Source organism: Carcharhinus amblyrhynchos, chromosome 1 (genome assembly GCF_965287045.1).
Source record: "Carcharhinus amblyrhynchos chromosome 1, sCarAmb.v2.hapA, whole genome shotgun sequence".
Lineage (NCBI taxonomy): Eukaryota > Metazoa > Chordata > Chondrichthyes > Carcharhiniformes > Carcharhinidae > Carcharhinus > Carcharhinus amblyrhynchos.
The window spans coordinates 69,616,768-69,643,491 of NC_137324.1; the positions used below are offsets into that span (position 1 = coordinate 69,616,768).

A 26,724-nucleotide genomic window follows, 5' to 3' on the forward strand; every position below is an offset into this window, starting at 1 on the left:
AAGAGCGATGCATGCATTAAAAAGAAAAATAACCTTTCTTGTGTGTTTCATATAGCTTTGAATTTGATTTACTGTCGATCATATTCAAAGTTCTAACAGTTTTGACTGGTCCATAAACCAAATTTAATCCATGGTATGTTGCAGAGTAAAAATCTATGAAGACAATCATGTTCTGATTATAGGTGGGGCAATGATTGTGGAATTTTCTTTTTACAGGTAACTGGTGATACTATTTATAATATATTAAGATTAGCAGAAGTAGAAATTGACAAAGATGAACGACCAATCAGCCCTCATAAGATCAAGTCTACAGAGGTGAGATGAGCAATTTGAAACTTATATTTTAATTGTTTTTATGTTTCCACATTTAACAATGCAGCTCATGGCCATAAGATTAGACGTATATTTTTGGCTCCAATTCTTTTGACAGGTTCATCAGTTTGCTTTATATATGTGCTGCTGTGAAAGTATAAATCTATGCCACTTAATGTTTTATTACAAAAAAAGAAAAAAAAATTACAGCACGGGAACAGGCCTTTCAACCCTCCAAGTCTACACTGACCATGCTGCCTGACTGAACTGAAACCCACTAACCTTTCGGGGACCATATCCCTCCACTCCTATCCTATTCATGTTTTTGTGAAAACGCCCCTTAAAAGTCACTATTGTATCTAATTCGACTACCTGCCCTGGCAGCAAGTTCTAGGTACCCACATCCTCTGTGTATATAAAAAAAAATTCCTCTTGCATCTTTAAACCTTGTCCCTCACACCTTAAACCTATGCCCCCCTAGTAATTGACTCTTCCACCCTGGGAAAAAATTTCTGACTATCCGCTCTGTCCATAATCTTGAAGACTTCTATCAGGTCGCCCCCTCAACCTCTGTCGTTCCAGTGAGAACAAACCAAGTTTCTCCAACCTCTCCTCATAGCTAATATCCTCCATACCAGGCAATATTCTGGTAAATCTTTTTCTGGACCCTCTCCAAAGCCTCTACATTCTCTGGTAGTGTGGCAACCAGAATTGACCACATTCCGAGTGCGGCCTAACTGAGGCTGTATAAAGCTGCAACATGACTTGCCAATTTTTAAACTCAGTGCCCCAGTCAATGAAGGCAAGCATGATGTCTGCCTTCTTGACTACCTTCTCCACCTGCATTGCCACTTTCAGTGACCTGTATACTGATCTGTATACCTGTACACCCAGATCCCTCTGCCTGTCAATACTCTTAAGGGTTCTGCCATTTACTGTATATTTTCAATCTGTATTAGAACTTCCAAAATGCACTACCTCACATTTGTCCGGATTAAACTCCATCTGCCATCTCTCTGCCCAAGTCTCCAACCGATCTATATCCTGCTGTATTCTCTAATGGTCCTCATTGCTATCGAAAATACACCAACCTTTTGTGTCAGCTGCAAACTTATTTATCAGACCAGTTACATTTTCTTCCAAATCACACAGCAAAGGTCCCAGCACTGACCTTTGAGAAACGCCACTTGTCACAGCCCTCCATTCAGAAATGCACCCTTCCACTCCTATCCTCGTTTTTTATGACCGAGTAAGAAGTCATTTGATGTCTGTGTCGATATGCACAATCTCCTTGGAGATCCTCTCCACTTGGAGCTGGCAGTCTGCAGTGTCATGGTAGCCATGATGTTGAGATGCCAGTGTTGGACTTATTCCAGTCCAACGCCAGCATCTCCACATCATGGCTTCTATGACCGAGCCAGTTCTGTATCCACCTTGCCGGCTCATGTCTGATCCTATGCAACTTCACCTTCTGCACCAGTCTACCATGAGGGACCTTGTCAAAGGCCTTACAGAAGCCTATGTAGACAACATCCACGGCCTACCCATATCAATCTTCTTTGTCACTTCCTCAAAACTCAATCAAGTTAGTGAGGCACGACTCTCCTTCACAAAACCATGTGGTTCTCGCTAACACGTCCACTTATTTCCAAGTGGCAGCAAATTCTGTCTTGAAAAGTTCTCTCCAATAATTTCCCTATCATTGATATTAGGCTCACTGGCCTGTAATTACCTAGGTTATTCTTGCTACCCTAAGAAAGGAACAACACTGACTATTCTCCAATCCTTTGGGACCTCCCCTGCAGCCAGTGAGGATACAAAGATTTCTCTTAAGGCCCCAGCAATTTCCTCCCTTGCTCTCTCAGTATTCTGGGGTATATCCCATTAGGCCCTGGGGACTTGTCTATCTTAATGTTTCTCAAGAACCCCAATACCACCACCTTTTTGACCTACACATGACTCAAACTCTCTACATACTCTTTCCCAGACTCATCATCCAACAAGTCCTTCTTTTTGGTGAATACTGATGCAAAGTACTCATTTAATACCTCGTCCGTTTCCTCTGGCTCCATTCATGGATTCCCTCCCCAGTCTTTGAGGGGGCCAAACCTCTCCCTGGCTACCCTCTTGCTCTTTATCTATAAAAAGCCTTGGGATTTTCCTTAATCCTGCTAGCCAACAACTTTTCATGATCTCTTTTAGCCCTCCTTGCTCCTTGCTTACGTTTCTATCTACTTTCCTTGTATTCCACACTAGCTTTGTGTGTTCCCAGCCTTCTAGCGTTGATAATTGCTTCCTTTTTCTTTGACTAGGCTCACAATATCTCTCACTATCCAAGGTTCCTGAAACTTGCCATACTTATCCTTCATCCTTACAGGAATGTGCCGGTCCTGGATACCTATCAATTTACTCCCACTTGCCAGATGTTGATTTGCCCTCAAACATCTGCCCCCAATCTACAGTCTTCACTTCCTGCCTAATATTGTTGTAATTAGCCTTCCTCCAGTTTAGCACCTTCACTTGAGGGCTACACTTTTCTTTAGCAATCATTACCTTAAATCTTATTGAATTGTAATCATTATTGCCAAACTGCTTCCCTACTGAAACGTCGACCACCTGGCCGGGCTCATTCCCCAACACCAGGTGCAGTATGGCCCCTTTCTTCTTTGGATTATTTACATACTGTTTCAAGAAGCCCTACTGGATGCTCCTTACAAACTCTGCCCCATCCATGCCCCTAGCATTATGTGAGTCCCAGTCAATATAGGAGAAGTTAAAATCTCCCACCATAACTTTTACACCTTGCCAAAACCTGTATAGTTATCTGTTCCTCTAACTCCTGCGGGCTGTTGGGCAGCCTATAATAAATCCCTAACATTGTGACTACACCCTCTTAGTTCCTGAGCTCTACATATATTGCCTCACTGTAGAGCCCTCTGAGTGTCCTCCCATAGTTCAATCAACTAAGCTGAAGCCTTTCGTTAATTACAACTACAGTACTTAACATTTATCACAAGGTGGCTAACAGTGAATTTTCTATCTTATTACAGATAAGTTAGTATTTATCCTGAATCCATGAGAAATGCATGCTTTCATTTGCTAGGATCTGTTACGGTTGCTAGGACACTCTGTTTAGTGTGATGGCAATGCTGTTTGTTAAATGACCTTCTTGGACTGTTCTACATTCTGTTTCTGAGCTGTCCTCACTTTCATCTCCTTCTGTCATTTTGCAGAACTTTTGCCGTATTTCTTATGACCTTATTCCTCTTGTAGTGCTCCAGGAATCAGAAAAGCCAGTTTTTAAAAATTCTTGCCGAGGGTATAAGCGTCACTGGCAAGGCCAGTGTTTGTTGCCCATCCCTAATTATCCTTGAGAAGTGATGATGAGTCACATTGAATCATTGCAGTCCTTGTGGTATAGTACTTTTACAGTGCCATTTGAAACAAAGACCAAAATTTTGATCCAGTGACGTGAAGGAATGGCGATATAGTTCCTGGTCAGGATGGTAAGTGGCTTGGAGGAAAATTTCCGGCTGCGGATGTTCCCAAGTATCTGCTGCTTTTGCTCTTCTAGACAATAGTGGTCATGCGTTTAGAAACTGCTGTCTAAGAAGTCTTGGTGAATTCTGCAGCACATCTTGTAGAAGGCATACAATATTGTCACTATTGCACCTATAGAGGAGAGAGTGAATGTTTAAGTCGATGGAGGGAGATGCAGATCAAGCAGACTGTTTTGTCCTGGATGGTGTCCAGCTTCTTGAGTGTTGTTGCACTTGTCCATTCAAGTGAAAAGTAATGCTAGACTCAGACATATGTTGCCTTGACATCAAGGGCAGGCACTCATCTTCCTTCTTGAGTTAAGCTGTTCTGTGTATGTTTGGGCCAGGGCTACACATGTGGAGATCAATCCAGTGACCCTAGCTGCACCCAAACTGTACATCAGTAAGCAGGTTATTGCAGTGCAATGCCACTTTATAGTGCTGTTGAAGAACCTTTCCATTACTTTGCTACTGATTGAGAGGAGGCTAATCAACATAATTATTGACCAGATTGGACTTGTCCTTCTTCTTGTACACAGTACCTGCATGGACAATTTTCTACATTGTCGTGTTGATACTGGTGTTGCAGCCAAGCTTGGCTTGGATTGCAGATAGTTCTGGGCCACATAACTTTGGTACTATTGCTGGGATGCTTTCAGGGTGCATAGCCTTTACAGTATCCGGTGTCTTCAGTTGTTTCTTGATATCACATGGAGTGAATCAAATTGCTGAAGACAGGCATCTGTGATGCTGGGTCCTCAGGAGGAGACGGAGTTGAACCATTCACTGGCCCATTTCTGGCAGAAGATGGTTGCAACTGCTGCAGCAGGTCTTGCAATAGTGTGCTGAATTTCCCGTCATTGATGCTGTGGAGCTTCTTCGTCCTATCAGTTTAATTTTCTATCACCATTGATGACTGAACGTGGCAGGACTGCAGAGCTTCGATCTGATCTGTTGGTTATGGGATTAGATGAGAGATAACATGGCACCAGGTTAGAGTTCAATGGATTTATCTGAAATCACAAGCTCTTGAAGCACTGCTCCTTCATCAGGTGAAGTGGAGTGAGGTGCGCAGGCGCAGAATATATAGGTGGAGTGATAGCCTGACACTAACAGGTAATCAAGAGTGTCAAAGGATAAGTATGGACAGTGTAGGCCAGCTGAATAACCAGTCTTTAAAAGTAATCACGAGTGCTAATAGACAACTGCAAACAGTTAAATATAGTCAGTATGTATAAAGTGTTGACAGCCTGTATAACAAGTGAAAGGATGACCTAAGAACCGGTAATTTAAGGCAGACAGATAATTACAAGCAATCAAAGAGTGAAGTAGTGCTAAACACTAATACAGTAGTTTGCACAGTATTTTGCACCATCTCACTGTTCGATTGAAAGAGGCCATTCTGCCAACTTTTTGTTCAAACCTGCAACCTCTATCACTTAGAACAAGGCCAACAGGTCTATGGGAACACCATTACCTGCAAGTCCCCTTCCAAGTAACTACTTGGAACCATGTCATCATTCCTTCATTGTTATAGAGTCCTGAGGTTCTGGAAACTGGCCCTTTGGCCCAGCTTGTCCATGCTACCCTTTTTTTAACACCTGTGCTAGTCCCAATTGCCTGTGTTTGGCCTATATCCCTTTATACCCATTTTACCCATGTAACTGTCTAAATACTTTTTAAAAGACAAAATTGTACCTGCCTCTACTGCTACCTCGGGCAGCTTGTTCCAGATACTGCCCTCCTTGTGAAAAAATTGCCCCTCTGAATCCTTTTGTATCTCTCCCCTCGCAACTTAAACCTATGCCCTCTAGTTTTAGACTTCTATACCTTTGGGAAACGATATTGACTACCTAGCTGATCTGTGCCCCTCATTATTTTATAGACCTTTATAAGATCACCCCTAAGCTTCCTATGCTCCAGAGCAAAAAGCCCCAATCTATCCAACCTCTCCTTGTAACTCAAACCATCAAGTCCTGGTAGCATTCTAATAAATCTTTTCTTCACTCTTTATTGTTGCTGGGTCAAAATCTTGGAACTCCCTTTCTACAATTGTATGTATGTTCTTACACCACATCGACAGCAGCAGTTCAAGAAGGCAACTCACCATCTTCTCGAGGGCAGTTGTGGATGGACAATAAATGCTGGCCTAGCCAGCAATGTTTGAGGAAAGATTCAAGATTGCTGCAGATTGAGTCTCCCCCTTTACCTTGTCACTTCTATTCTCCTTCATGTTGCCTTGGTAACAATCCCTTTTCTTCGAAAGAACTAATCAGATTAAATCTGAGTACCACTGATAACTCATTCATCAGCAAAATCCTGTAATTTATAAAGTGAGTAGCTGTTTGATCTCAGGATAGAAGATTAAAGGCTCAGTACTATTTCAACATCCGAAGTGTTACTTTAAAATTAGATGCAGTGTTACAACCACTTGACCAAATATGACCTCTCTCTTTAAAATAGTTTAAGAAATAAAAAGTTACTGTGAAAAATTACTGTTAATGTGGATCTTAAGGGCTCTTGACTTGTTTGCCCAGAATCACATGTACTTAACTAATATTTTGATTGGTATACATAAATTTATACTTCACAGAAATGTCATAATTAAATAGCAGTGCACAGGATGAGCTAGCTGTCTCGGCAGACAGATTGGCTATGATCTGTCATCTTAATCTTGGGGTAATAAGAGCATAATTTGGTTTGAGAGAAATTTAGAAAATGCGCATAAACTTGATATAATAAAATATTACTGTTCATCGTTTTAGGCATTTACGTTCACATGCAATAACTTAGATATTCAAGATGTTTTATAAAAAGTTGCAAAACACTTTTCTGCCACTTGATGTCACCAGTGTAATTTGTGAATACAAGCAATTTTAATAATTCAAATGTCTACCAGAGAAGCCTAAGTATAGTTTCAGTTTTATGAAAAGTAGTTTCAGCCAATATGATTTTAATTGTTCAAAAGAAAAATGTTAGTGTTACACACACCTAAATTAGTGAGTCAACAAATATTGACATGAATACTGGTTCTTGCAGTCTTTTTCTATGTTGGAATGTAGTTTTACATTTTCTAAGGCAAATATAACATTGAAATACTGCTTTTCTCTAACATTTAGGTATTGAACTCTGCTTTAACGTTAGCATTGAAAGTATATAGCTTGTTACTAAATATTTACTCTAAGCTGAACATTTTGTCAAAATATTTATCTAGGTGCTGCACAACAGTTTCGATGACATTGTTCCAAGAGTGTTGAAAAAACACAAAAAGGAAAAAAGAGAGGAAGAAGTGAAAAAAACTTATTCCAAAGGGACAAAGTAATGAAAAGTTATCAATCTTGTTGACTTTTTTTAATGTCTCTAGCCTCTTCTGTTTTCATTACAAATTGTGTGAACTCTTTTGTTGATGTGCATATTGGGTATGCATATTTATATCTCTGAGCTGTATTTGCATAGTTTAGTTGAAAACTTTATCCTTAGGTGGGACTTAATAATTTTATTACTTGATAAATGTGTATTTCATGTGAAAAGTTGAGCATAAAAATGTGACTCTTCTGAGGAGATTGCTTATAATGTTGGACCATTTTTATTGCAGTTGGGGAAATTGTTTTTTGCGTTCAGTTTATTAGATTTTGGGACTTTATTAAAGCCAATTAGTATCACAATTCATGAAGAAAAATCTACAATACTTGCAAGTGAAATAACATTAAAATCAAAAGTATGGAATGCTTTTCAGTGCTCTTCTTTGAATGAAAAGCAACTAGCATATCTGTTCTGTTTCAGAAGCTAAGTGCTCCATATTTGTAAATGTTGACATTTCTGCTTAAATAAACCTCAAGTCTCTCTCTGATTTTTTTTAAATACTGGGATATTTCTATTCTTGACATGTGGGCAATATTCTTATAGTGGTGTTTTTGTATCGTTTGATCAAAAAAAATCATCAATCTGAGCCAGTAATGCCCCAGCTTTCTGTTTCTACAACAGAGGATGAATGAACTCAGGTGTATTTTCTAAAGTAGAAAGCAAAGTGCGTAACAAAAGCATGAAGTTACAAAGAGCGTAACACTTTTGCCAAATCTAAACAAACAGTGGTACATCTGTGACCCATAAAAGACTCAGATGGACAATCAGGTTTGTTGGAGTGATCTCCAGAGTTTATCTTGGGAGTTTTGGAGTTTATCTGACACCTCATCAAAGTGAATTCTCATTTCAGTAGTACAAGAAAGAGTCCATTAGCACCCGAAAAGAAGCCCAGTTATTATTTCAGCTTGAGATCTGTCATTTCGACTTGAAGTGTCAGTTTTTCTTTTCTCTCTTTAGATCCCAGCAGGCCTGAATGTGTTTCAACTTTATTGTTTTTATTTTATTTTAAACCTCAGTTTCTTATATATGTTCAAAGCCAAACTAGCTTATTAGGTTGATAAGATTTTCATGAATCAAGGTGTGTCTCTGTTGGAAGAAATTTTTTTAAGTAAATCCCCTGTATGTAAACTGTTAGAGTTAGCCCTTGTTTCTCCTTGATAAGATGAGGCTCATGATAGTGGTTTCCATAGTGGTTTCCAGTTGAAACAGCAGCTACCTGAGACACTTTGTGTTTTTCTTAATCAGCACAAACTTCACTTGGAGCCTTAATTCAGAGAAACCAGAGCTGCTGTGTATCATTGGAAAAATAAGGAAGATGAATAAATGGTAGAATCTTTAAAAACAACAGATGAGCAGAAACTTGAGTTCAGATACACAAGTGTTTACAGGGGTGGGAACAAGATAATTAAGTTACCATAGAATCCTTACATTGCAAAAGGAGCCCATTGAGTCTGCACGGACACTCCAAAGGAGCATCTTATCCATTCCCACCTGCTGCTCTGCCCCTGTAACCTTGTGCATTTACCATGGCTAATCCACCTAACCTAAACATCTTTGGACTGTGGGAGGAAACCCATGCAGACATGGGGAGACTATGCAAACTCCACAAAGTCACCCAAGGCCAGAATCAAATCTGGGTCAAATGCTGTCAGGCAGCAATACTAAGTACCATGCCACCAAGCTGCCCACAAGTTAGTTTGTTTAAAAACACATCAGATCCTAGATGTTACAACTAAGAAACAAATTATCTGCTCGACTGCAGAAACAGCATTGTGTGTCTGTTAAATCTCTTCTGTAAATTAGTAAGTAAACAAGTATTGAAGAAAAATCATGGGAGCTGGTCATGTTAAAACAGAAAATCCTGAATTATATTTAGGAAATACTTTTAATTGCTGGCTGTTTGTTTTAGAAATTTCAGTTTACTTTCTTTTGGAGAAGAAGCAGAGGAAGAAGAAGAGGAAGTGAACAGAGTTAGCCAGGTAGCTATCTGATTTTATAAATTTGTTGTTAAAAGCTGTTCAGTTAATTTAAGTTTTGTACTGGAATTGAAAAATATGGAGTAACATTGTTGTGACTGGCATAGCTTCTTGGTGGTTTACAAAGCTTGCCATTTAAAATCCTTCTCTCCTGGAAGCTACTTTTCTGCTTTCCTTTAGAGGCCTAATTTGTTTTCTCAATTCTAACTCTTAATTTTTTTTCCTTTTAATGCTTGTGTAAATAAATCTGTTACATTTTAAGTATTTTTCCTCCTTTTGTCACCAAGGTGTTAGCTCCTGGCTTATGACTTAGTTCCAGGGGTATTTAGTGCCATAGTGCCACTGTTTCTTAAGTGATCAGGTTTTCTCGTAAAATGTTATTATTCTGTGGTCACCTGACCAGTCCCCACACATGCGCTTAACAAGAGCGCCTATGTACTTTTTTATTCTTGCGTGGGATGTGGGCGTCACTGGCTAGACCAGCATTTATTGCCCATTCATTACCCTTGAGAACGTGGTTGTGAGTTATCTTATTGAACTGCTGCAGTCCATCTGGTATAGATTTGCGCGCACTGCTGTTAAGTTTATGCTTATTAGTGTCACAAGTAGACTTATATTAACATTGCAATGAAGTTACTGTGAAAATCTCCTAGTCTCCACACTCTGGCATATGCTTTGGGTACACTGAAGGACAATTTAACTTGGCCAATTCACCTAACCAGCACATGTTTCAGACTGTGGGATGAAACTGGAGCACCCGGAGGAAACCCACACAGACACAGGGAGAACATGCAAACTCTGCACAGACAGCGCTCCAAGCCAGGAATTGAACCTGTGTCCGTGGTGCTGTGAGGCAGCATTGCTAACCACTGTGCCACCATGCTGTGCTAAAGGGAGGCCTTGCATTAGCCAGGAATTGAACTGGGGCCTCCTGCATGGCAGGCAAAAATTCTGCCATTGAACCACTAATCCTGCTGATAGGAAGAAAGGTTTAGAATTTTGACCCAGCAATTGTGAAGGAATGGCAATACAGTTTCCAGTCAGGATGTTCTTACGGGGGGAACTTTCAGGTGGTGGTCTTTCCATGCATTTGCTGTCCTTGGCCTTCTTGGTGGTAGAGGTCACTTGTTTGAAAGGTGATGTTGAAGGAGCTTTGGTGAGTTGCAGCAGTGCATTTTGCAGATGGTACTCACTGCTGTCATTGTGCCAGTAATGGAAGGAATGAATGTTTGTGAATGGGGTGCCAATCAAGCAGGCAGCTTGTTCATGGATGATGTTGAGAATCTTGAGTATTATTAAGGGTCACTGTTCAAAAGTAAGGGCTCATTTAAGACGGTGATGAGGACAATTCTTTTTTCTGAGGATTGCGAGTCTCTGGAATTTTCTTTCACAAAAGGGGGAGTTTTTGAATGTTTTTTACGCAGAGCCAGGTGGATTTTTGATTAATAAGGAGGTAAAAGGTTATGGGAGATAGGCAGGAATGTGGGGTTAAGGTTGGTGGCTGCAAAATGTTACTTCAATTAAGGTCAAATATTTTGCATTGGCCAGACAGAAATGCATGAAATGTGTTTCCTTAATTGCCACTAGACATGAGAATTTAACTAACTAACTCAGCGCAGCATAAGTATTTGTATGGCTTAGCTACTCATTCATTTATGCAGCTGAATGTTTGTGAGAATTAGGAATTGCTTTTCAATTTTTTGTTATCTGATACCATATTTCAATGGAATTCTTATGTTACCAATTTAATTTCAAAGATATATGAGCGCAGGGTTATACTTTTATGAGTCTAAAAGATATTGATACGATATATTTATTTTGTACAATGTTTTCATAATTGCCTGTTTTAATACATTATTGAATTGCTCTACTTTTTTCAAAAAGGATTTATAAAATGTAATTACATTATCCACATCTGTTTCATAGAGTATGAAAGGAAAAAGCAAAAGTAGTCATGATTTACTGAAGGATGATCCCCGGCTAAGCTCTGTTCCAGTTGTTGAAAGGTGAGTCCTGTTATTTAGCAATTCTTAGCTCCTCTGAAAGCTCAATTGGTGAATATCATAGAAACATAGAAAATAGGCACAGGAGTAGCCCATTTGGCACTTTGAGCCTGCACAACCATTCAATATGATCATGGTTGATCATGCATTTTCAGTACCCCACTCCTGCTTTCTCTTCATACCCCTTGATCCCTTTAGCCACCTGGGTCACGTCCGGCTCCCAGGGTTACGTCCAGCTCCAGGGGTAGTCAAGGTAGAAACTGAACTTCTTAGAGCAGAGTGGACTTGGACATAATCCTTGATCTGTGTTTATTTAGTCAATCTGTGCTTGGTTGGGAGATTGGGAGCTACAGTATCCCAGCCCTAGTTGGAGAAATTGGAGCAAGACTTACAGAATGAGGGGTCGGGGAAATGCTGAGAGCCACCCCTTTGTCCTTGCTGCTCTATACTACCCTCTCTTGTGACATCTGCTCTACCCTAACCCTGCAAAATCCCTCCTGCCATCACTCATGTGAGTCCAGGGTTCCAGTGAAGATTTGGGCCTCAGGGTTGTATTTGCTGCAGCAGCCACAAACAACAACCCCCACACTCAAGCCCCATTTGTTTTTATTATTTTATGGGATATGGGTGTTGCTCGCAAGCCCAGCATTTATTGCCCATCCCCAATTGCCCTTGTACTAAGTGGCTTGCTTCGCATTGCAGAGGGCAGTTGAGGGTCAATAACATTGCGCTGGGTCTGGATCATATGTATGCCAGACAAAATAAAGCTGGCAGATTTCTTTCCCTAAAGGATATTAGTGAACGAGATGGAATTTTACAACAATTGATGAAGGTTTCATAATCATCATTACTGACACTAGCTTTATATTCCAAATTCACTTATTGGATTTATTAATTTAATTTAAATTCCACCAGCTGCTGGGATTGGAACCCATGTTCCCAGAAAATTTGTTGGGACCTCTGGATTACTGGTCCAGTGACATTGCTACTGCACCTCCATCTCTCCTATCTTTTGCTAAGCAAAAGAGTTGCCAACATCTTATTAGCCAGCAGCTCTTGATGGGTGGGACTTCCTGCCCCCAGGATCCTGAACTTGTGGGAGGTCTGCCAGTGATCTCTGAACAACCTTACTGACACAGAATACTGACAGGCCTGCCTAAGAGGAGGCAATGCAAATCTCTCACTGGCCTTTCTTGCCAACCTTCCAGCATGTGGCTTACTTCTGTAACCCAGCAAATCAAAACTCCTCTTCTTGCCTCTCACTCCATATGCCCTGAGCCCTTGCTCCCAAAATGCATAATTTTCTGCAGCATATATTTCTGGTTCAACAAGAAGGTAGGCACTTTCAGATTTGGGGAACGAGTTGGCCCAAGTGGATCGAATATCAGTGAGAGAACATTTGGGAGATCATGACCAATATATCATAAAATTTATGCACCTATGACTGTGCAGCCAAATTCCTCCTCAATTCGATTTTCAAGGTTGCTGATGATACTACCGTAGTGGGTTGGATCTCAAACAATGATGAGAGAGAATCTAGTGAACTGGTGTGGCAACAATAATCTTTCCCTCAATGTCAACAAAACGAAGGAGAGTGTCATCAACTTCAGGAAGCGTAAAGGAGAACGTGCCCTTGTCTATATAATGGGGACAAAGTAGAAAGGATTGAGAGCTTCAGCTTTTAGGTGTCCAGATCATCATCACCCTGTCCTGGTCCCCCCATGCCGACACTTTAGTTAAGAAAGCCCAACACCTCTATTTTCTCAGAAGACTAAGGAAATTAGGCGTGTCAGCTACGACTCTCACCAACTTTTACAGATGCACCATAGGAAGCATTCTTTCTGGTTGTGTCACAGCTTGGTGAGGGTGTATGGGGTGTCAGGGAGGGGTAATACCTCTGGTGGGGGAACACATCGCGTCCTTTTCAGGGTGGTTTGTCCACCCTTTGTCTCCACCTGGCACTCAGCTCTCACCTGTGGCTCCCTGTAGTTGTTTGCATACGACAGCAGCCACACCCTGGGCAATGGCTTCGACAAGCCGGCTAAACCAGGTGAGAGTAGCTGACGGGTCTCAACCCTCAGTGAGATACGGAGATGTCTATCCCAGCACGTGAAGACAGACTCCGGTGGAATCAGCAGATGAGATCAACAGAAGGTCCAAAGGTCAAGAAGGCGGTCTGTGCAAGCACCGTGGAACGCGAAGAGCGGGGCAAGATACAGAAGACATCCCGGTCATCCACTGCGCCTAGTCCAGCTGCCATGACTCTTGTCTTGCCGCTGGATCCAGATGGGAATTGGGAAGAGAGAGTGAGGCTGACGCTGCGCAACTCTCCCTCACTTTAATCCAAATCAAGCGCTAGTCTTGACACCATCGTCATCATCGTCCTGTTCAACCTATGAAATCCTGTGGCGATGGGCGAGTGACGAAGCAGCAGGTGCGGATATATTGGGAGCTGTAGTCACAGACCTGCACGCAGGCGGCTCAAGTCTAATACTCGTTTTCCGCTGACTGAAGCAGCAGTGAAACTCGGTATCTACCTGGGCGATTGAGCAGTCCTCTTCAGGAACGTACTGCTCACCTCCGTAGAATGAGGAAGGAGCTAGAAAAGGTGCCCTAAACATTGCCTGCTTCATTACACCCTGGCCAGTTTACCATGGCTGGTGGGGATCCCATTTTGTGGTTGAACAAACAAAATAAAACACAAGGTGACACCACTCACCATTGGCACTTGGAATGTGCGCACACTTTTAGACAACCCTACAGCAGACAAACCAGAGAGAAGAACAGCCTTAGTTGCCAGAGAACTTGCAAGATACAACATTAACATTGCAGACCTGAGTGAAACTCGCCTTGTCAATATAGGTCAGTTGACTGAAACTGAAGATGGATACACTTTTTCCTGGAACGTTTGCGGCAGCGATGAGCATCGTGATGCTGGAGTTAGATTCGCCGACAGGAATCGCCTTGTTCAGAAATTTGCTAGTCTACCCAAGGGTGTGAACGACTGGCTTATGACATTACAGCTTCCGCTACAGAACAGAAGTCAAGCCACCCTGATCAGTGCCTATGCCTCCACAATGAACAACCCAGATGAGATGAAAGACAAGTTCTATGAAGAACTAGACACCCTACTATCAGCAGTGAGCAGTACCGACAAACTGACCTTGCTTGGCGATTTCAATGCAAGAGTAGCGTGTGACTCTGCCATCTGGCAGGGAATCATTTGGGAGGCATGGAATGGGCAAGTGTAACAGTAATGGCCTACTCTTAATGAAGACCTGTGAAGCACATGACCTCCTCATCACCAGCACAAACTTCTGTCTGCCTACCCGTAACGAGACCTCCTGGACAAGACCGCTGTAAGTATTGGCATCTTATTGACTATGTCATTGTCAGGAGAAAAGACAGGCAGCATGTCAGAGTGACTGAGGCCATGTGTGTTGCTGAGTGCTGGACAGATTACAGGCTCATTGTCTCCAAAATGAGGCTCCGCATCAGATCCAAGAGGCGACAACAAGGAAGCAAGGTTATGAAAAGAATCAGTGCGGCCAAGCTAAAGAACTCCAGCATAGCTTCAGCATTGGCTGAAGACTTAGAAATCAAGCTTGCTGACCTACACCTCATAGACAGTGCTGAGGACGACTGGGAATGCTTCAGGGATGCTGTCCATTCATCTGCACTGAAGATGCTCAGGCCCTCTACCTGCAAGCAGCATGACTGGTTCGATGAGAATGATGAGATACAGGCTGTACTTGTTGAAAAGCACTGTCTTCATCGGGCCTGTCAGAATGATCCATCATCAGCTGCCAAGAAAAATGCTTTTACCAGTGCTCACAGGACAGTCCAGAATAAACTGCGTAAAATGCAGGATGCTTGGCTGAGCGTCAAGGCAAGTGAAATACAGGGATACGCTGACAGAAATGACTTGAAACAGTTCTATGAAGCCCTCAACGCTCTCTACGGACCTCAATCTCTCTGGAGTTCCCCCTCCTGAGTACAGATGGTACAACTCTCATCACATAGAGGGCTGAGATTCTGCAGAGCTGGGCTGAACACTTTGAAGCCATCCTCAACCGACCATCATCTATTAACGATGAGGCAGCGGACACAATTCCCCAGGTTGATTATCAATAGCACCATGGATGACCCACTGGTAGCAGCTGAAGTCACGAAAGCTGTCAGCCAGCTATCCAGTGGCAAAGCCCCAGGGGCAGATGCCATACCCGCAGAGATCTACAAAGCTGCTGGTCCTGTACTTATCGAGAAGCTCACCGAGTTGTCCCAGTCCATTTGGAAGCAAGGATCAATTCTTCAGGAACTTAAAGATGTTTCCATACACCTCTACAGGAGGAAGAATAATCGGCAAGTATGTGACAACCACTGAGGAATCTTGCTGCTTTCCATCACAGGAAAAACCCTCACAAGAGTCCTGCTAAATCATCTGGTCACTCATCTGGAGCTGAACCTGCTTCCAGAGTCACAGTGTGGCTTCCGCAAAGGTCGCGGGACTGTTGACATGATTTTTGCTGTGTGCCAACTTCAGGAGAAGCATCAGAAGCAGAATCGTGAGCTTTACACAACCTTTGTTGACCTTGCGAAAGCCTTCGACACTGTCAGCCAACAAGGCCTGTGGAGGATCACATCAAAGTTCGGCTACCCCCCACCCCCCCAAAATTCATTCAGATGGTACACCAGTTCCATGATGGCCAGAGTACTGGATGGCGGAGAATCCTCTGAGGCATTCCCAGACACCAATGGCATCAAACAGGACTGTGTGCTTGCACCCACACTGTTCAGCATGATGATTACAGCCATGCTGAACAATGCCTTCCAGGATAGTATTGCTGGAATTAGCCTCAAGTACAGAGTGGATGGGAAGCTCTTCAACCTGAGGAGACTTCAAGCTATTACCAAAATGAAGGAGATTGTTCTGAGAGACTTCCTCTTTGCCGATGACTGCGTCCTGTATACTGGCTCAGAGCCAGAGATGCAAGTCAGTATGATCAAATTTTCCATGGCTTGTGACCACTTTGGACTCACCATCAACATTAAAAAGACCGAAGTCATGCACCAGCCTTCATGCACTGTACACAGAACCCATAATCACAATCAAAGGGCAGAAACTACAGGCAGTGGACCAGTTCACTTATCTTGGCAGCACCCTCTCCCAAGCAGTGACTGTTGATACAGAAGTTAACTGCAGAATAGCAAAGGCAAGTTTTGCTTTCGGTAAACTGTGCTCCACTGTATGGGAATGTCGAGGAATCAGCCCAGCAACAAATCTGAAGGTCTACAGCACTGCGGTACTCACTACCTTCCTGTGTGCCTGTGAAACATGGACTGTGTATCGAAAGCATGCAAGACAGCTCAATCATTTCCACATGACTTGTCTTCACGGAACATTATGCATCAGATGGCAAGACAAAGTACCAGACACTGAAGCTGTCTCTAGAGCAAGTCCACCACCACTGTTGATGAGAGCAAATCATCCATATGCCATATCCAAGCAGCTCCTTTTTGGAGAGCTCTCTGCTGGAAGACGCTCACTTAGAGGGCAGAAGAAATGTTACGACGACACACTCGAGGCCTCCCTGAAGTCGCTTGACAAACACGACTACCGGGGAAACACTGGCTCAAAACCGCCCTACCTGCCGTTGCCTCATCCACAAGGGCTATCAAGATTTTGAAACAAGGCGCATTGCTGAAGCACAAATTAAGCGCGAGCTGCGTAAGCCCAGAGCCACCAGCGCAACAACTGCAGTGCCTGCACAAGTATGTCTAATATGTGTCAGGACATTCCATGCGCGAATCGGCCTGATCAATCATCTTTGGATGCACCACATCCAGCCTCAAAATGACTAATGGTATCGTGGTCCCCATTGACGACAGTGGATGGACGAACGAACAAATCACAGCTTGGTATGGCCGCTGCTCTGCCCAAGACTGCAAGGAACCACAAAAGGTCGTGAGTGTAGCCCAATCCATCATGCAAACCAGCCTCCCATCTATTATCTACACTTCCCGCTGCCACGGCAAAACAGCCAGCAGAATTAAGGACCCCATGCACCCTGGACGTTCTCTCTCTTCCACCTTCTTCCTTCGGGAAAAAGATACAAAAGTCTGAGGTACCAATTGATTTAACAACAGCTTCTTCCCTACTGCTGTCAGACTTTTGATTGGACTTACCTTGCATTAAGTTGTTCTTTCTCTACATCCTAGCTATGACTGTAACACCACATTCTGCACTCTCTTGTTTCCTTCTCTGTGAACAGTATGCTTTGTCTGTACAGTGCACAAAAACAATGTTTTTCACCCTGTTAATACATGTGACAATAATAAATCAAAAGATATTCAAAAGGGAATTAAATTCCTATCTAAAAAGAGAGATTATGCAAGGTTTTGGGGATTAGGCGAGAAGTGGGATTACATAGAATGCTTTGTCAGAGAGCCAGTACAGACTTGATTGGCTGAATGGCCTCATTCTGAATGAAAGAGATTCTGTGTAAGAGCAATTAAGGTGAAAAGTATGCGTGCATTGAAAGGGAAGCTAGATAAATACAAGGGAGAAAGGAATAAATGGGCGTATTGACGGGATTAGATGAATTGGGTTCGGACAGGTGTTGTGTGGAGCATAAACATGGCATAGATTTTTTGCATCAAGTCTAGTGAATAGCATATTTCTGTGCTGTAATTACAGTGTGGTTTGAATCATACAATATCGATAGAAAATAAATGACTCCCATGATTCTTGGTAATGGAAATAAGGATATAATATTGTGATGTGTAACCTAATTTTGGAGTAACAAGGATTTTTTTGAATGTACTTGTGACTTTAGTTACTGTCTCAACAAAAAGCCTATTCACATCATTATAAATGATGTCACCAAAAATAGTGCCTAGTGCATGTTGATCACTGAAAGTCAAACAATTTTATTAGAGTATATATCTAATAATCTGTCTTTTTATTGTATTCTTTCAGTGAACCTGGATCAACAAAGACAAAAAAAGGATCTGACAAGGTATGGTGATGGGCATTCTTTGCTGAGAAAATATTATAGGATTGAACAACATAGAAAGAGGCCATTCAACCTATTGTGTCTATTTCAACTGTTTGAAAGAATCTACCCAACATACCAAAGCACTGATAATAGTGACAAGGCAGGAGCTGGTTAAAACAATGGAATCTTCTGATAGTGGCAGCTAAGGAGAAAAACTTAGTGACCTGAAGGAACCTATCCTTAAGTAAATACCCCTATACTCTAATACACATTCTAAATGCATTTGAAACCCTTCTAAGAAATAACCCCGGAAGTTTTCAAGATGAGGTTTTGAAGTTGAAAAGTGAGTTAGAGAGGCAGATGATGATGGGGAACTTATAGGGTTGTGGTCAAAGTATGGGAGTGGGCTCTAAACAATTAAATATTTTATGGTTATAAAGCACCTTTAATGTAATAAGTCATCCAAAGATACTTCAGAGGAATTATAAAAACAAAAATAACACCAAGCCACGTAGGCAAATCATTATTTGTTTAAGGTTATTTATCCATTAGTGTCACAAGTAGGCTTACATTAACACTGCAATGAAGTTACTGTGAAAATTCCTCATCATCATACTTTGGTGTCTGTTCAGGTACACTGAGGGAGAGTTTAGCATGGCCGGTGGACCTAATTGGCATAAATAGCCAGAAGCTTGGTCAACAAGTAGTGCTAGGGAGGTGGAAATAAGTGGTTTTAGTGATGGTCTGGATATGTAGTTTGGAAGCTCATTTTTGGGCCTATAGCAAAAGCAAGGGAGAGCAAGATCATATGCAATATATTCTTAATACCATTTTCCCAATGACTAGGTTTTTGTTTTAAGATGGATTTTTGGCAGAAGTGCAGTTGCAACACGGTGACTAAATCTGCAGACGAGAAGTATCAATCTGTATATTCAAACACAATATTTTGAGTATAAATGTATATATAACTAGCTTGATCCAGACAATCTTTTAAAATAAGTCAAAGCTGAAATCTGCTAGTACGCAGTTGCTACAAGTTTGGATCAAAAGCAGACTATTTTACAGCAGCTTTGCAAATATGGTGAATATTTACTTTTCTAGGAGGAAGGTGATGAATCTGACGGTGAGGAATGGGAACAAGTGAAGGAACAGATTGCCAAGAAATTGAAAAAAGATAAAAACGAGGATGTCAAGTCTCAGCCCAAAGAAGGTGATGATGTTGATGAGAAAAAGAAACTTAGCCGCAGGTCAGTGCACCAGTTTTAATAAGTAGTTTTCATTTCTCTGAAATGTTATATTCAATCTGAGCTGATCATTAATCTAGTGATAAAATTTGACCAGTTTACATTTTTTTCTTATACTATCTGTTAAGTTGTTTGGTTACCAAATCAATATATAACTTGCACAATAGGTAATATTTATATTGGGGAAATATTTTTGTCAAAAGTCCCATTGAAATTACATTTTGGAATAGTTACTTGAAAATTGGCATTTGTCTTCAAATTAGTGTGTTGTTTTCCCAGTTGTCTATCTACATTATGATGATATTTATGATGATAACTCAAACTTATAAAGAACTGGAAAACAGAACTGTGAATTGGGTGTCATTCTGTGGTTAGTGACACAAAGCTAATGCTGACTCAGGTGTATCTGTAATCAAAAAAAAACTTTTAATTTGTTTAGAATAATTAAGAGCACAAACTAAGGGCACAAATGATCAAGTGTATGTGCACTACTTGGCAATTTATTTGATTTATGACAAGTCAAATGTGTGAAAAGTTGGGAAACCTGCAAAGCATTGTGGTCTGGTTTTAGTTTGAATTAGCTGTAAAATGTCATTGTTGAAATTTATTGGAAGTGTACTTAAATTCTGCAATCAGTAACAAATTGTTCTGATTTGGGAAACAATATGAATGATTTGAGGTATATAATAGTAATTGTAATTTTCCAAATTACAATAGTCATTACAATTAGTTACTTACTAACAAACTTGTATATAGAATCTCCCGAACATACATGGATTTTAGATCATTTGCAATGGATTTCACCATTTTAGTCTTAAAAGTGGATTTCAACCTGGTTTTTATCAAACAAGATGTTATTAGAACATTTACGTGATTCAGATCTGAGTGACTTATTCAATAACAAGCTTTATATGTGTATATTGACTCAGTGTTCTTGTATAATTGTCTTCAGATTATATTGAATGACAAGTAAATAATACAAACTTGTCCCTTAAACCTGGATAGATCAGATTTGACACTGTCAGCTGCCTGTTTGCTGTGGACTTCTGAATTTTTTCAGAATGCTAGTTTAAAAAAAAGCTGTACCCGTTATAATGTCTGGCTGCCTTGGGGGCAGATGCACATGTCTTCTGGCCATTAATTATCCCACCATTTCTAACTGCACTGGCTTGACTGCCGTGTAATACACTGTATTGCTGGATCTTATCTCAGGGCTGTAAAAACAGTGTGTACCTCTCAAGAATGCATAAGACTATGTTATTGGAGCACCAATATACTTATGGCTTTTTATGGTGCTTTCAAATACTACAAATGAGAGCAGTTTCCCATGTTGGATGTGTAGATTTTCTTGTACCATCTTTCTTATCTAGGTATCCTTCCCAACCTAATTTTCCCCACGTTTGCTCCCCAGCTAAATTGCAGAAGAAAAGCAAATTGTAATAAGTTGACTTTTTTTAAGCTTCAAATCATTTTCATAAAGTGTTCTAAAAAGTCTCAAATGTTTTATGTAGTCAGATGTGATGCAGCCAATTGAATGTTGTAAGGTATTTTACCCCCTCAACTGTGTGTGTGTGTGTGTGTGTGTGTGTGTGTGTGTGTGTGTTGGGGTGGGGGGTGGTTGTGTTGTGTTTAGGTGGCCAGCTAACAGGGAGGCTGACAGTTTAGGGCCACTGTGCATGCACAGAGATGCACAGACTTCAGCCTCTCCAGCATGAATAGCTCCCCCCACCCCCTGCAAGTTAACGATGATCATGCCGGTGGCCTCTGCCTTGCACAGTGTGTGGGAGATTCTAGTGTAAACTCCCACTGGGGGAAAAAAAGCGTGATTTGATCCTGTTTTCCCACAAATTCGACACTTAGAACTTTTTTGGGAGAATTATGATGATCAGAACTAAGATAAACAAAGATTTTAAATTTTCCCACTAACAGTTTTATTAACATCCAAACAATGCAGTCTTACAAATAGAGATGCATGCATCGTTAAATCAGTGATATGATTTGAAATGTGCTTTTGGTGCGAAAAGTGCAGTGCTTCTGCTACATGCACATGGCGAGAATAGTTTTTCATTGAGGTCTGAATAGTAAGAGGTTAATCCTCCATCAAATTCCTGTGCTGTGTTCTTCTGGTCTAACGTGCACATTGAGCTGAGTTGGCCTTATGGACTGTCTCTTGCAATACTCTTGCTAAATTAACAAAACTAACCTTTTCAGTGATTCTCCTCCTTGTTCTATGGTTATGCAGGTGAAGCAGCATCTAATCTTTACAATGCTTTCCCATTGTCTGTAGCCATCCAGACAGTGCACATAACATTTTTCTAGTTTGTTGTAACTTCCCTGGCATGTACTCTTGAACAATCAGCTTTGCAATTTTAACCAAACGCTGCTTCTTTGGCAGGTAATTAACTCAGGTGAAGTCCAAGAACCCTTCATTACTTTATTCGAATACTGCTGCAGAAGAATCTATTTAACTCCTATTTGAAAAAGCCCACAGATAGAATGTTATTTCTTAATTAAATTTGGACTATTAGAAATAAAACAATCTTGGATGCACATTATTATGGAAATAGAATGTGCGACTAATTATGTAGCACGTAGTAATATACTTAGATATGGAACTGTGTTAGAACGAGGCTATCCATGGTAAAGGAATCAATGCTGACGGTTGCGCTGTAATTACAGCTGCAAAACCTGGGTCCACATTTCTGATTCTATGTTGAAATATATGTAGATAACAACTTGTCCTCTATTTCAAGTTTTAGTGGACAATCACTAATGTACAGCTATTTCATTTAGGGACCATGAAGCATTAAGTGGATAAATACGTCCACTGATCCTTCGCTTTTAGGGGTAACTTATTGCTTCCCAGATCCTAATGTTTTAAATTATAAGATTAATAATTTGTTTGTAGCTATCCATTGTAAGAAAATGTATTAAAGAATTTGCACAGTTTTGGCTATGGGAAGAGGTCGTTTACTGCCAATGTTGTTTTAAGTCAGTACTGAATGTGTTGTATGTGAGGTACTTCTCATTCTTCTTCAGTCCTCTGCCCAAAGGCAGGCCCAGCCCACATTGTTGTGATCTCCACCAAGGGCAGGGCAAGGTGGCAGGTCTGGAAACACCCGAGATGGAATGGGAGTCGAACCCTGTGGTGTTGGCACCAATCTGATCCATATCAACTGTCCAACCAACTGAGTTAACCAGCCATCTAAGAAACCTTAGAACCACAGAACCCACACAGAACAGCACACAGACAGGCCTTTTGGCCCTTCTTGGCTGTGCCGAACCATTTTTCTGCCTAGTCCCACTGATCTGCACCTGGATCATATCCCTCTCATTCATGTATCTGTCCAAGTTTTTCTTAAATGTTAAAAGTGAGCCCGCATTTACCACTTCAGTTGAGTTGCTATCGCAGCATGCACTCTTACGTTGTTGTTGAGCTATGAATAGTAGGGCTCCATATTTTTTTCCATCACATGGCTGACTAGAATTTTCTGCCATTCTTAATACCAAGGGCATTGAGCCCAGGAGTGGAAATTGAACCTTCAACAACAACATATTTGTTGTTTCATTATGTCGTGAGCTTACTTTCACATCCCGAATAGAGATGTGGATGGAGAAAGTGAATGGATTTGATAGCTTCTGGCTCAGAGGCAAAGTGCTACCCATTTTGCCATAGATTGAGGTACTTACCAAATTCATTATCTAAACATTGAGTTTTGGAGTAACTGAAGAGTAGATTTAGGACATTTTGAAGCAAGTTGAAGTCAGACCTCAAGCCTGAGATGTGGTTGCTATGGATTGAAGTAGCATCCAGGAACTCCCACGTGCTGAAATAAGCTTCAAGAAGAAGACCAGCTGCCAGTCAAGGAAATTGGGGTGGATAATATTTAATGGCTTTGCCAGCAAAATCCTCTTTATGAAAAAGAATATACTTTTTAAAAAGTACAGCATTTGTATGGATCCAAAAAAGGGCTGATGCATGTTAAGAAAATTACAATGTGTGGTTGGTTGAGGTAGTAAAGGTGGTTGGACAAACCTCAAATAATTTAAGTCCTGAGGTAATTAAGATATGGACTACAATGTAATTGATCTTGCAGAAGAGGAAAAGATGGAAATGAACATTGCTGAAAAAAATCGAAGAAAATCATCTTGCTAATAGAGCAGATATGGGGGTGACATAATAGTTAGCACTGCTACCTCGCAGCGTCAGGGACCCGGGTTACATTCTAGCCTCAGCTCACTGCCTGTGTGGAGTTTGCACGTTCTCCCCTTGTCTGCTTGGTTTCGTCCAGGTGTTCCAGATTCCTTCCACACTCTAAAGATGTGCAAGTTAGGTTGATTAGCCATGCTAAATTGACTCTAGTATCAGGGATTAGCAGGGTAAATATGTAGGTTTACGGGGGTAGGCCTGGGTGGGATTGTGGTCTGTGTAGACTCGATGAGCCGAATGGCCTCCTCCTGCATTCTATAATGATTCTATGAGATACGGGAATGAAGCTCTGAAAAGCTAAATTGTAGATATTGACCACAACAGTAATGGAACTAGTATGAGAGTTACATGCATCTGTATAAAGGCAAAAGTCAGAAGTGAACAGATTGACAGAGCAACAGAACTGTTTTTCCCTTCACTGTCCTATGCTATTGTGATACCTGGAGATAAAAGATTTGAAGCGGGGTAGAAGGTGGTGCTGCAACACAGAAGAAGCAGGATTTGGCCCATATGAAAGAAGGCACAATTAAGGGTGATTCCTTCATCTCCTGGAAAGCAATGATGTTTTGATGGAAATAAAGTATTTATTTTGAAGGTCCGGATATATCCTACAGTTGTCTCAAGTTTGCCATTGACATATTTGTGTTTCATTATGTGGTGAGCTTACTTTCACATCCCAAATAGAGATTTGGATGAAGAAAGTGAATGGATTTGATAGAAGATAATGTAATTTTTCAAAAAATAAGTTGAGTTTATTTTAGGGGTACGGAAGTGGCGTACAACCACTTTACAGAATTCATATTACCTTGTGTAAATGTTAAGTTTCAAGGCAAAGGCTCTGATATTCTAACCTGAAGTTCGAATAGTAATTAAATATTTTTGCAAACTGTTGCGCATTTGCTCATTTAATTTTGTGTTTCTGCCCAGGATTTTGCTGGAATGGGGAATCTTATGGTGATCATTTTTGTTCAGCTTACTGGAACACATTTATGTTTTACGCATCCTTTAGCCCATGGAGTTACTTGAGGTGTGTACTGATAATAGCATGATGAGGGTAGCAGGGCATTGGGAATCGTGATGTACAGCAGGAAAAGCAATGTGTTTCTTTCACCATGAAATATAGAGATTGAGGAATAAATAGGAGGACTCAAGCAAAGGGTGAACTAGAATAGGTAAATTCTATGTCAAATCAGGTATAGTGGAGAAAGATTAAGTTGAAAGTAAGAGACAAAGGAAAAGTAAGAAACTATTTCAAATTTGAAGTTTTTAAACCATCCTAAAACAATTCACAAACTCATTGCACACTTTCTGTACATGAGATGTTAAATGACATTCATTAACAATTATTACATCATTAAAAGGCTGCATGTGCTTGTAATTTATAGAATTTCCATGTTGAGTGCAATGGAAAAAGGGTGGAATTTAATTTAACCTGCAAGAGTGGGAAAGATGGTGTTCAAGGCTGCAGATTAGTGTGAGAGGAGCTATGGCATGGAACTTCATAAGGAAACTCGGATCTGTAGAGCTGAGAGATGACGCCTTAAAGGGACATTGGGAAGCTGAGGGTCCAGAGTGGTGTCATAGGGGTTCACAGTATGGAAACAGGCCCTTTGGCCCAATTAGTCCATGCTGCCCAGTTTTTATCCCTAAGCTAGTCCCAATTGCTCACATTTGGCCCATATCCCTCCATACCCATCTTACCCATGTAACTGTTTAAATGCTTTTTAAAAGACAAAATTGTTCCAATCTCTACTACTGCCTCTGGCAGCTCATTCCAGACACCTTGAAGTCTACCACTCAGTAAAAGAAGGGTGATAAAGGCATGGGAATCATATATACCCGGTCCTGTGCACCAGTGAGCGCAGGAGGAGCTGTATATTGAAACACAACTCAATGCTGTAGTCCCACCATTGCCATCAGCCTTCATGAATAGAAAGGGCTTCTATTCATTCAACATACACTTCCTGTGGTCACAGACTATTTGTGTTGTGTAGGCCTATGTATGATTTGCAGGCAGCAGCTACAATGTGCACATGCTTCAAAACATCCAACACCACATTCGTTTAACCCATGTCTGTAGCCAATTTGATGGATCTTCAGTGATGTGGGCTATTGTCTCCAGATCTGGCTGATAATACCAGTGATGAGCCCTCACAATGAGGCTGAGGAAAGATAGTGCTAGCCATGGCTCCACGTGATCATTACAGAACAAAAATAGGTCTACTAAAGATAATTATGAAGAGCTCTCTGGTATAACCCAGCAAGCGCCTCACATATCACTGATGTTGCATTGCACACTGCAAAATCTGGCATTGTGAAATGGAGAACGACTAAACCCAGAAGACGCAAACCTCATCTGAGGTTTGCTGCCGTCTGCTGCCATAGATGCTGGACAAACTTTAGGGAGTCGGGAGGTGAGTTGCACTCTGCAGAATTCCCTGTCTCTGACCACAGAGTTGCCACAGAGTTTCTATGGCAGGTTCAAATTCTAGTCAATAGTAACACCTCCCCCCCCCCCCCCCCCGTAAACATGAATAGTGGAAGATTCAACAGTAGTAATGCCATTGAATGACAAGGGGAGGTGGATACATTTTCTGTTGTTGAAGATGGTAATTATCTGGCACTTGTAGGGACAAAAGTTACTTGCCACTTGTCAGCCCAAGCCTGAATATTGTTTAGGTCTTGCTGCGTATGGAATATTGTCCAGGTTTTTGTGCATGTGGATATGCATGTGCAGCTAAATCAGCTGTTGAGTGACTTAAAAAAGCAAAGACCAAGAAAATTTTAAGTGCTGTTATGACTGGTAACATAATACTTTTTTTTGTTCCTTGATTTATGTGCAGTATTACATAGGGAACATAAGTTGTTTGAATAGTTCTGCAAACCAATTAAAAAATGGTCAAGACACAGGATGGGTTAAGCGATTTCATTTAATATTTCTAAATTTTATTCTATTTACAAATAGATAAGGTTGTTTATTGATAACAGACCACAAAATAGCTTTTTTGTTTTCTTCCAACTCATCAAATCCCAGAAGAATTTTATAAAGTTTTGTTAAAAAAAATCTGAATCAACAATT

At 41.0% G+C, this 26,724-nt stretch overlaps 1 protein-coding gene across 3 annotated transcripts in view; it reads left to right on the forward strand.

The window, feature by feature from the left end:
* cwc27 (CWC27 spliceosome associated cyclophilin) overlaps positions 1 to 26,724 on the forward strand; it is a 178,487-nt gene that overhangs the window by 25,024 nt on the left and 126,739 nt on the right. For all 3 annotated transcript variants that reach the window (XM_080186522.1, XM_080186528.1, XM_080186534.1), the window contains exons 5-10: positions 217 to 315; positions 7,066 to 7,169; positions 9,124 to 9,193; positions 11,117 to 11,196; positions 18,173 to 18,212; positions 19,293 to 19,438. In XM_080186522.1, coding sequence (XP_080042648.1) covers positions 217 to 315; positions 7,066 to 7,169; positions 9,124 to 9,193; positions 11,117 to 11,196; positions 18,173 to 18,212; positions 19,293 to 19,438 — 539 coding nt within the window. The remainder of the gene's footprint in view (positions 1 to 216; positions 316 to 7,065; positions 7,170 to 9,123; positions 9,194 to 11,116; positions 11,197 to 18,172; positions 18,213 to 19,292; positions 19,439 to 26,724) is intronic.